Source organism: Orycteropus afer, unplaced genomic scaffold (genome assembly GCF_000298275.1).
Source record: "Orycteropus afer afer isolate SDZICR_OR568_19922 unplaced genomic scaffold, OryAfe1.0 scaffold00993, whole genome shotgun sequence".
NCBI classification, from domain to species: Eukaryota; Metazoa; Chordata; class Mammalia; order Tubulidentata; family Orycteropodidae; genus Orycteropus; species Orycteropus afer.
The window spans coordinates 170,164-182,123 of NW_006922580.1; the positions used below are offsets into that span (position 1 = coordinate 170,164).

Here is an 11,960-nt window from a genome sequence, read left to right on the forward strand (position 1 = left end):
ACCTTCCTTCCGAGGAGTGGCTGGTGGGTTTGAACTGCTAGCCTTCTGGTTAGCAGTCAAGTGCCTTAGGCACTACGCTACCAGAGCTCCTTACTATGGTGGGGGAACTGGAAATTAGCTTACGGTATGTTATCTGGTATATAACAGGATAATCTGAAGAACTTGAAGTTACAAGAATCTTCTGATGCTTTTCTGGTAACATTTGTTTACGCTATAGTTTGCTTTAACTTTTCATTTCTCACAACCTTTGACACTTCCTAGTGAAGCCTCATCAATTGAAATAATAATTTAAAAAAACTCAAAGCTTTGACAATTAAAAATACATTCCAATTTTCATGTACTAATTTTGAACTCCACATTTTCAAAAGATAAGCATGATGTATTTTATATTTTTAGGACCCAGCACTTCCTGTTTCTGATTGCATACGTTCTAATATGATTGCCTACCTCTAACATCTGGATATATCTGGCTTGGGTTCAACTGAAGATTTTTTTTATGCTTATGTCTTTCTTGGATCACTTTCCAGTACAGAAATGAAATTCTTCATGGGTTACATCACATTAGCTGAGCTCCTTTCCACAGTCAGCTATTTTAACTAGGCAAAATTTACTGTGTATTATTCATATCTTATAGGCTTTCTGGAGCTCTGGTGGCTCCGTGCTTAGGGCATTTGACTACTAACCAGAGGACTGATGATTCAAACCCAACAGACTCTCCATGGAAGGAGGATAAGGCAATCTATTTCTGTAAACTTTTACGACATTGGAAACCCAATGGGGTTTGCTATGAATTGGAATTGATTCGATGGCAGTGGGTTTGGTTTTGATTTATAAGCTTCCTGCTAGCAAGCTCTACAAACACTTGAATATGTTTTCTTCATTTCCGACACTTCCATTACTTGATTTAAGATTTCATCACATGACATTTTTCTTTCTTTTATTGTGATTTGGTGAAAATTTAGAGAGCAAATTCACTTTCCATACAGCAGTTCACATACACTTCGTTTCATGACGTTGACTCCAATTTACCACTGTGCAACAGCTCCCCTCCCACTTCCTCCCGGTAGTTACCTCTTCTTGTGTCCATCCCTCCATACATTCCTGCCCCGAGCTGTCTCCCTGTGCATAAGCAGCCCTTCTCCCATGATTGTTCTCTCCAAGGAGTGTTATCTACCTCAGGTAAATGGTCAACTCATATGCCTATCTTTTGTTTGGCTGGAAGCCACAGGAGTGGGTTCAATTCCAGACCTGAAGGGCAGCTAGGGGCCACAGTCTCAGTGGTTCCACCAGGCTCTATTAGACCAGCAAACCTGGTTCCCTCCTTTTTTTTTCCAAATGATTTTGAGTTTTGTTCCACATTGTTCTCCCTCTCTATCCAGGATCTCCTACATAGATCCCCTCTCCGAGTGGTTGACAGTGGTAGCCGGGCACCACCTAGCTCTTCTGGTCTCATAGTCGTATAGGCTGCAGATCGCATGGCGTACCAGTTGCCAGAACTAATTGTTTCCATGAATCTTTGGTTTTCTTCATTCTTTTTTGCTCTGGACGAGGAGACTCATCATTGAATCTAGATGGCTGCTTACAAGCTTTTAAGGTCCCAGTTGCTACTCACCAAAGTAGGAGGTGGAACAATGTTTTGTGTAGCATGTTATGCCAATTGAGCTTGATGTCCCCTGAGACTATGGTCCTGAGCCCACAGGTTCAACTACTAGGTTACGTGACATTTTTAATACTTTCTTTTTAGCTTGTTTCCTTTAGGAAAGACAGTGATAATCTTATTTTAATATTATAATCAAATACTCTTTGATCTCTGACCTTGATTTCTGACTTCTATGTTTATTTTCTCTTTGAAGGCTACTTCATTATTTTCATAAAATGCAGACTCTCATATTACAGAAGCTTCCCTGAATTTCCTCTAATCACTCTTGTTTTGAGTATCTAACTCCATTGGCTCTTTTGCAAGGACAGGCATTTAACTGTGACAAAGATTTTCACAAATGATTGCTAGAATGGTTCATAGACATTCAGTTTACTGTAACATGCCTTATTCCAAAAAACAAAAATATTTAGATTAGACTTCTAGTTAATCCATAAGTATGTAAGTTTCCTTTAACTATTTACTAATAGATGTTCCCAAAATAGAAAAGGTATTTTCACCTTAGTTTTTTTTTGGAAGTGAATGTGTGTGTGTGTGTGTGTGTGTCTATTAATATCATATACTCAACAAAATAACTTTCTGGAATAAAATAACCTTTGGAATAAAAATAGATTACAAATTTTAACATATACTCAAATGACTTCTCCCACTGTTTTAAAGTGGTTTCATTCCGTCAGCATCCTGTGTTTTCCATTCAGTCTGTAAGAGGATGTGCTTCACATAATACATCCAGGATGTTTTCATTTTAAAAAAAAAAGTAAAAGCTTAAGTAATCTTTAAAGGAACAATAACTCTTGCATCATTTTGCAAAGAACATCACTTTTGCAGTGATGAGAAAGGGGTAATTTCCTCTCTTCCAAATTTGTATTTTTACTTGTTCAATTAATTAATTCTACCTATCCTTTGTTAAATACATTGAATTTCCATGTGTTTGAGAGAGTGAAGTATTAAAACCAAGATTAATATTGTTACTTGGTACCATCTTTGATCTTTTTACCTGGTACAGTTGATAAGAGGAGAAAACTAACACGGAGAATCAGAATGAATATGCAGAAGGGTTCATAATTAATTGTTAGTAGCTAAATCTTTCCTCTTGTTGCAGGCATATATCCAAAGTACAGACTGTTTTAATCTCTTAACAGAATATGAAATGTGGGTAATCTAAAAATTGTAACATAAATCACAATATTTTATACCATTCTGGTTTGACCATAATATCCATACATATGTAATTATAGGTTTTTCCTCTTTATCACTTCTAGTTAAAAACAAGATTGAATCCATGTATTCTATGTCCCCAGCACTTGCTAGAGAAAGCTACAAATGTAATACCTGAACAAAGTGATTAAAGTAGAAAGAGGGACAACTGTTGCTGAACGACTATCTGTAAATTCATGAGTTGAATTCTTATTCTACACATGTTATCACAGACTACAAATGGTCCTGCTGTTAGGTCTGGAGGGACCAAGCCCATCTCTCCATGTGGAGGGATGAGTTTTCCCTGTGAGTTGAGATTGTTCACTGTACCCTTCACCATAGTCAGCCAGGCACCAGGAGAGGGCAATGGCTGTCACAAAGGAAGCCAGAAGGGATGGAGTGGCACTGGGTGAACATCAGAGCCCAAAGATTCTTGGGTTCCACAGAAAATGCAGCCAAGTATCTAGCAGATCATTTCTCATGTGGCTAGGAGGGCATTCAGAAGCAAGGAACCCAGGCAAAGTACCTGAAAAGTTGTACAGATCTTTGAATTCACATAGGATTATCTTGTTTGGCATGCTATCTCCAAGGGTCTGCAAACAGGCCCTTGTACTTTCTCCTATCTAATCCTGGAAGACCTGGACCACCCTGAGACTTCAATCACCTCCTATAAGCCTTTGACTTGCAAATTGCTACCTTGAACTCTGTCTCTCTCCTGAGCTCCATTCCACATTGGCTGGTTCCACATGGAGACCCATGTTGTTGTTAGGTGCTGTCAAATTGGTTCCGACTCACAGAGATCCTATATACAATAGGATGAAAAAGTGCCCAGTCCTGCACCATCCTCACAATCGTTGCTATGCTTAAACCCATCGTTACAGCCACTGTGTCACTCCATCTCATTGAGGGTCTTCCCCTTTTTCACTGACCCTCTTCTTTATCAAGCATGGTATCTTTCTCCAGGGACTGCTCTCTTCAGATAACATAAACAAAGTACAAGAGACAAAGTCTGGCCATTCTTGCTTCTAAAGAGCATTCCAGCTGTACTTCTTCCAAGATGGATTTGTTTATTCTTCTTGCCGTCCATGGTATATTCAATATTCTTCACTAACACCACAATTCAAATGCATCAATTCTTCTTTGGCCTTCCTTATTCATTGTCCAGCATATGAGGTGATTGAAAATGCTATGGCTTGGGTCAGGTGTACCTTAGTCTTTAAAGAGACATCTTTGCTCTTCAACATTTTAAAGAGGTCTTTTTGCAGCAGATTTGGCCACTGCGGTATGTGACTTGATTTCTTGACTACTGCTTCCATTGGCATTGATTGTGGATCCAAGTAAAATGAAATCCTTGACAACTTCAGTGTTTTCTCCATTTATCACAATGTTACTTATTGGTCTAGTTGTGAGGATTTTTGTTTTCTGTATGTTGAAGTATAAGATATAAGCAACTCAAATGCCACATAATCTAATCTAAACTCACTTTCATCCACCAAATATCTTCCTCTGTGTTTTCTATGTCACTGAATAATATTGCCATCTACCCAGCTTATGAGCCAGAAACCTGGACACCATCTTAACCTCTTCTCCCTTACCCACCACCCACCATCAATCACCAAGTACTATAATTTCTACGTGGGAAATATCCTTTGAACTGGACAAGGGGTCAATTCTATCCTCATCAACATGACGCTACTTTAGAAAATTATTCTCCCTCTATAGAAGAATCCTGATCAAAACGGGGAAGATGCAGAGCAGAATTTCAAATTCTCAGTCTCCAGACTTCTGGAGCCATAGAGGCTGGATGAACTCTCTAAACTATTGCCCCAAGATAATCTTTAAACCTTAAGATAAAATATACCCTGAATTCTTTTTAAAATCAAACTACAGTTAGCTTAACTAGTAAAGCTAAGTTAAATAAAATCAAAGGCATGTGGAAACAATTAGTCCAAGGATACGATGGACCTCAAGACCAGATGGTACCTGGCTACCAAGACCAACCACTTGGAAAGGGATCAAAACTGGAGATACTGTATGGAGTGGGAGGAAAAATGTGGAACAAAATTCAAAAACACAAAAATGACCAGAATTACTGGTTGGATAGAGTCTGGTGGAACCCCTAAAACTATGGCTCCGGGTTACCCTTCGGGCCTAGAATTTAACTCATTCCCATGGAATGGCTCTCAGCCCAACAGCAGAAAGACCTACATGCAGAACACCTACCCCAGGGTGATGCACCCACCTACTCTAGGGAGAGACACCCCTTAAAGCCATCGGCCACAGGGCACCAGAGGGGCAGCATTCACGTAGAGAGAAAGCTGGACAGACAGGCGTGCACAGTTCAGAAGGGCACAGGGAGGGCATAGTCACAGGGACGGGAGGGGAGGAGAGTTTGTTAGGATTGGGGATGATAATTGGGGCGTGAAATCAAACATACATGAACTGCTGAATGTAAAACAAATTTTGCTCTGTAAATTTGCACCCAAAGCACAATAAAATTTTAAAATAAATAATTAAAGTTAACTAATTTTCCTTGAGCACTGTGCTGTTTTGAGATTTATCTATATGGGATCAAATTGACAACAGCAACTTGAAAGATCAGATAGGAAACTTGGGGAGCAATGAGTTTATGTTATAGGGAAGGAACAACTTGAAAAGGGAGGGGAAGAATGGTTGCACAAATCAAAGAATGTAAACAATGTTATTAAACTATACACACAGAAACCACTGAATTGGTGCATGTTCTGCTGTTTATAGTCTCATAACAACAACAAAGTTTTAAATTAATAAACATATTTTATAAGAAGTGAGTCTATGTTAATGGGTGAGGAATAGCTCAGGAAAAGAGGGTAGGAACGGTTGTACAACTTGAGGAATATAATCTATGACACTGAATTGCGTACATAGCAAATGATGAATTGGGGTATGCTCTGCTGCATATATGCTCAAGAACAACAACAACAACAATAAATTATATACAAACATGTAAATAAATGAATATATTTTATAAATGAAAACAAAACAACCAGCCCGACGTAAGAAGCCCCTTGCCTTACCTGGCTCAGAAAAGGGCTGGCACTCCCCAGCAGCACCATAGCTCAGGTACTGGGGCCCTGCCTGTGGGATCCATGCCTCTGCTGCAGTGGCCTCTTGGGAAGGTCCCAGGACATGGAGCTCAGGTGACTCCCGTTGGATATCCGGTGATATGTGTGCCGTTCCAACAGGTGTCAGTTCTTCCAAGAGCATTTCCTGCCTGCCGACCTGGGGGAAATGACAGAACCCGTCACTGTAATGTCTAGACCAGCACTGCCCAGTGGAAATGGAATGTGAGTCACACATGTAACTTTACATTTGCTAGAGGCCATATGACAACAACAGAAAAAGCAGAGGTCAATTTTAATAGTTTTACTTAAGCCAGTATATCCTGAATGTCATGAATTTAACGTGTAATCGATATAAATCAATGAGTTATCTTACATACTTTTTATACTAAGCCTTTTGTTTTGTTTTACTTTTACTGTGGTGAAAACATACACAAGACATTTGGCAACATAACAACTTTCCATTTACAGCTCAGGGACACTGATGACATTTTTCATGTTGTGTCACCAATATTGCTATCCTTTTCCAAAATACTGCACCACCATTAGCATAAACTCAGTACCCCTGCAAACAAAAGCTTCCCCTTTCCCCCTCCCTCCAACCCCTGATGTTGTTGTTGTTATGTGCCGTCGAGTCGGACCCAACTCATAGCGACCCCTCCTTGGGTTCCCGAGGCAGTATCACTAGGGAAGTAGATTGCCCAACCTTCCTTCCAAGGAGTGGCTGGTGAGTTTGAACCGCCAGCCTTCTGGTTAGCAGTCAAGCACCTTAGGCACTATGCTACCAGAGCTCCTGGTAACAACTAATAATCTTTCATTTCTTTCACTCACTCTCTCTCAGCATGTCCTCCAAGTAAGCCTTTGGGTTGTGCTGTATGTTTCCCACTTACATATATGTCAGCATGGACTGGCCACATATGAAGTGCTCAAAAGCCACATGTGGCTAGCACCTACTATACCGGGCAGCACAAGTATAAAGTATATGAAGGTAATACCTTAATAAGTAAAACTCAGAAGAGAGCAAAGAGTGGGAAACCACAAACTCCTTCCATCCTAGGACAGCAGAATACATCGGAAGACACCTCCCTGCCAGAACAGGAGCCCTGCCCGCACAGTTACTGCTGAGCCCCACCAACACACACACTGCAGTGACCCTAATGCCCACCTACACGCATTGCGTGCCTTCTCCTCAAGATCCTGACCTGGGCTCAGCTAGGAGCCTCCCCAGAATGAGGTTTCACAGGGGGGTTCTCAACAGCCGACAGTGCCACCCCCCCACCTCCAAGGCGTTTTGGCTGTGATGGCAGGTGGTGGCTACTGGAATCCAATGGGTCAGGGATGGGAATGATATTCACAGTGCAGAACTGTCCCACGTCCCTAACAATGGTGGACTGCCCCTCATCCAGCCACAGATAGAAAGAATGTGTCAAGCGCTTCCCGTGTTGGTCAGAGAAATACCAAATATTTTTTAAATTTTAGACTCACTTGAATTTTCTAGGAATGCACCACTGGGAGAATCAAAGGAAGACTATTTTTTTTCTCAGAATGTTCTGAGACTTGTTTGCAAGTTCACACGACCAGCAGCAGCAACAGTGCTCACAGTACATGTGCTGCATCAGCCTGACTTTCTGGCTGTTGCGTTCCCAGTGATTGGATGCAGAGATACGACATCTGACGACTCGTTGGGACTTCTGGTGCCATCAAGCACAACCACATGTACCCGGAAAGACACACTGGTGGTGGTGGCGGTGGCTGCCGGTAAGCCAATTCCCACTCACGAGACCGTGTAATATTATATGGATGTTTTTATATAATATATGCCTATATGTTGTGTTTTCTCTGAATTTGATGTCAAGATAGTTAAGGGGACATTACAAGATATTGTTATAGATTATTGTGTTTGGGTCTGAGAGCTGAGAACTCATATGGTAAGTCTAACAGAAGAAAAAAGTGAAACTGACTTGGGGCTGAAGAATAACACAAAGAGCAAGTGTCTGAGCTCCTCCCAGCTGCCTCTACTACTTTTTGGCTAATGACAGAGACCCCACCTTCCTTTCTCACCTGCTGCTCTGGTATCTCTAGTTCTCTCTGTAAGTCTTCTATCAGTGCCACAACTCTTTCTCTACTCTCTGGGCAGTGTTCCCTCACCCAGGTCTCTATCTCCGTGGGCAGAATAGTTAGGAATTGCTCCAACACGAGCAGCTCTAAGATTTGTTCTTTAGAACGCATCTTTGGCTTCAACCACTGACAGCAAAGCTCCCAGAGTTTGTTGAAAGCTTCATGAGGCCCGGCCGCTTCTTGGTATTGGAACTGCCTGAAGCGCTGACGGAACACTTCACAGTCAGTATCGTGCTCTTCAACCATGAAGCCCTGATTCAAGGAGGCCTGGATTGCACAGCCCAGGGCCACAGCCATCTCTCCCTTCCAGCAGCTTAGAAGTTAGCTGAGACCTGAAGTCTGAGATTCCAATTTGTTTCTCTAATAGTCAGGTATCACCTACAGCTGAGGACGGGAAAAATATAAGAAAGTAGAAACAGCAGTGGTTACACAAGGGCATATTTGCTTATTCCCTCAACTTACTTTTTTTTTTTTTTTTTTGCCTCAGTGACTTCACAAATTAAACTTAGTTCACCTCACAGTTCCAACAATTGTTATGCAGGCAACATTGCACATGGTGACTCGGGAATTCTGGATCCGTTTTGATGACACCTTCATCTAGCGTCTTCTCCCCCTTACCTTACCTTTCACAAAACAGCAGCTCTTAATATTTCTTGGTGTTTTTGAGAAGCTGATGAAAGCTGTGGACCCACTTCCTATAAAAATGCACATACATATCCAATTCTCCACACATCACTCAACTTCAAAAGGTTGCAATAGTACCCAAACCCATCCATCCACAGACTTTCTAGAACTGTGCTGTCCAATATGGTAGGCACCACTCCATGGGGGTACCTGAGTTAAATTAATTAAAAAGAAAAATTCGTTCCTCAGCCACACTAGCCACCACACCAGCCACAGCTCAAGTGCTCAACAGCCATCACTGCAGCTCTTGTGGACAGCGCCACTCTAGAAATCCATGGACGGCAGGTTAAGAACCCCTGTCATTAAGTAACCACCTCAGATCTGCTAGCCTTTAGCTTCACTCCCAGTCTAATACCAATTGTATTGTTTCTCCTTAATATACATAGATCTCAAAGGAGGAATACAAACAATACTTTTGAACAATCCATCATCTCCAGGTATGTGCAGTTCTGCAAACATTCACATACTGCCTCCCTCCTCCTGCAGTAACATTCCAAGTGGCTTTCCTATAAGTAAAGTGCATCACGATAGGGCAGGCCATCAAGAATTTGCTCTGCAGACATTTACTGACTTCATACTATGTGCTGGGGACTTTTCTAAGCATTCTGAGTATATCAGCTCATTTAATCATCACCCACTCTTAGGAGGTGGGTGCTAATATTCTCTGAATACAGATGATTGAACTGAGGTTTGACACTTTATAGTACTGAGTAACTCGTCCATACCACATAGTAAATGCTACAGAACAACAGTACTGAGGTTAGTTTACAGTTTCCCACAATTCTAATTTCTGAAAACACCAGAATGTTCTTAGGAGACTATGAGGTCACAGAGGCAGCCACATACATGTATCAACAGGTCTCAAGACCTGGACCTGCCCTTGTGCTAGGAGTCCTCTGTGTCTGTGTCTGCCGTCACAGTTTATGTTCCTATCGTCCTCCCTGGAGTGGAACAAGGAGAAAAACAAACAGAAAACACAACTCTGGATTCTCTTGCCACCTAGTCATCCAAAATTGGCACACTGCCCCCATTTCACCCTTTATGATGAAGGTAGCTCGAACTTTAGCAACAGAGAGATAGCCAGCTTCGAGTTACCTGCTAGCTGTGTGGCCTTGGGCAGGTGACTGTGCTGCCACCCAGGGCCGTGGGCTGTAATATGAGAAGCTTAGCTGCATGTACAGGTAGTTTCTGACAATAAAAAAAGTTTTTGACTTACGTGAGAACCGACTTACGATGGAGTCATTGGAATGGAACCCCTTGTAAATCGGGGACTACCTGTATGTCATAACATTTATGGTCTGGCTGCAATTACATGCAAGCGAACAGCAACATCCCAGGCACAGAGTAAAGTTATTGGTAGTTTCTCTGAATCTTCCACTTCCCCAAGCCCAAACCCCTCCCCATCATCTGAGGGCATTTCAAAACTGTGCCCACCTGGGCTGTGGACACACCCGTTAGCTGGTCGGTCTCACAGCTGGACAGCCCTCCCTTCACTGACCCAAGCCTGCGACCATATCCACCAGGGAATGGACTCTTGCGGGGGTCCTACCATCCGCCCTTCTGAATTGAAAATCCCCTTCAGTCAGGACGAGTGGTTTCTGCTCGAAACAACCTTACTGATCCCGCCCTTAGAATCGAAGAATAAAGCAGTGTGTGCAAAAACAGCACTTGAGGAACGGCGAGCAAGGCATGTCCCGGAAAAGTTGCAAATCTGGTTTAAGATCTGACCCTGTGGGTGGCGCGAGCTCGCGCGCTCCTCGGGGGCCTCCCGCCACCGCGAGGGGCGCCCATCAGCCCTGGAGGAATCCCGGGAAGGCCAGGCCAAGGGGCTGGGAGTGGCGGCCAGGACCCAGCCAGATAGGGGCTCGCTGCCGGTCGTTCCCCACTGTGCCCGCCACCCGGGTTATGGCTGGAGGCGGCCACTTCGCGTGGACGGACTCCGCCGGCGGAGAGAGCCCTGCCAACCTGCGCCCGCGCCCGCGCCCCAGGGACGGCCACGCCCTCCGTGCTGCTCCGGGACTCACCGACTCAGCACCCACGGCTCACCCACGCTCGCCGCAACTGCCCAGGGCGCAGGCGCACAGCTGAGCTGCACACTACATCTCCCGACAGGCCCCGCGCCGCCCGCCAAGGGTGCCGATGGAGGTGGGGCTAAGACTTTCTCAGGCCTCCGCCTTGTCTGGAAGGGCTTAGGGAAAGGCTAGGGTTTCCGGTCCCACGGCCTCCGGAGCCCCAGAGGCGTGGCGCGGGGGCGCGGGGGGTGGCGGGCGGGGCGGCCTAAGGCGCCGTCCAAGTGAGAGCTCCTCCTCTTCAGCCCTCCCCTGCCGCGCCACCCACAGGCATCCGATCTTAAACCAGATTTTCCCCGGGAGGGGGTGGGACCTCCTTATGACGGGTCAGTGAGCCTCAAACTTCGTTCTGTGGGTTGAATTTCTTGGGGAAAACTGCTCAAAGTTCGTGCCTAAGGCACTTGACTGCTAACCAGAAGGCTGGCAGTTCAAACCCACCAGCCACTCCTCAGAAGGAAGGTTGGGCAGTCTGCTTCCGTAGTGATACTCTGCCTGGGAAACCCAAGGAGGACCCGCTATGAAGCGGGTCCGACTGGAGGGCACATAACAACAACAGCAACAACAACATCCCTGACATTGATGTATTGAGTCTCCTGTGGGCTCAGAGGTTTGCATTTTAATAAGCTTTCCTGGTAATCCTAACTGGTTGCCCGCAGTCGCACCGGCCTTGGACTTGCTATGTATTTTCTCTCTGAAAGACCTGAGCTTCGACCTAACGACCCTGCCCACTGCTCTCTGACCTAATCTCCCACCCATGGTCTCTTGGGTTTTAAGATTCTTCCGTTGGTCCCCCTCACTCGTCCCGCCCCTGAATGCACATTCTCCGTTCTTGATTGGCAGAGATTCGGGAGCGAGACCTGATCCAATGGGCGCCAGATGCGATGGTGTCATTTGGAAGAAGTAATCCCAGATCTTGCTCCAAGCAGGCGCAGTTGGCCTGTGTCGTGCTGGACTTCCGGCGTGGAGCCAAGACAGAGAGGATAGGTGGAGGCGGTGTCGCCAGGAGGCCCTAGGGGAAAGAAGAAGAGGTGGTCCCTGTGGCATCCCAGACAGAGCCAAGATGCTGGAGCCAGCCGCTTCCAGGCCGGAGTTGGGTTCCTCGGCAGGGACGAAGCCCTGGAGCCGCAGTCTCCT

The 11,960-nt window shown here is 44.6% G+C and overlaps 1 protein-coding gene across 1 annotated transcript in view; it reads right to left on the bottom strand.

Annotated features, from left to right (window-relative positions):
• The window catches only part of ZNF449 (zinc finger protein 449), a 16,837-nt gene extending 8,467 nt beyond the window's left edge, over positions 1-8,370 (bottom strand). The window contains exons 1-2 of the mRNA XM_007958496.2: positions 8,017-8,370; positions 5,911-6,115 (exon numbers count right to left, since the gene is read on the bottom strand). Of these exons, the coding sequence (XP_007956687.1) occupies positions 5,911-6,115; positions 8,017-8,370 (559 nt within the window). The remainder of the gene's footprint in view (positions 1-5,910; positions 6,116-8,016) is intronic.
• Between the last annotated feature and the right edge of the window lie 3,590 nt (positions 8,371-11,960).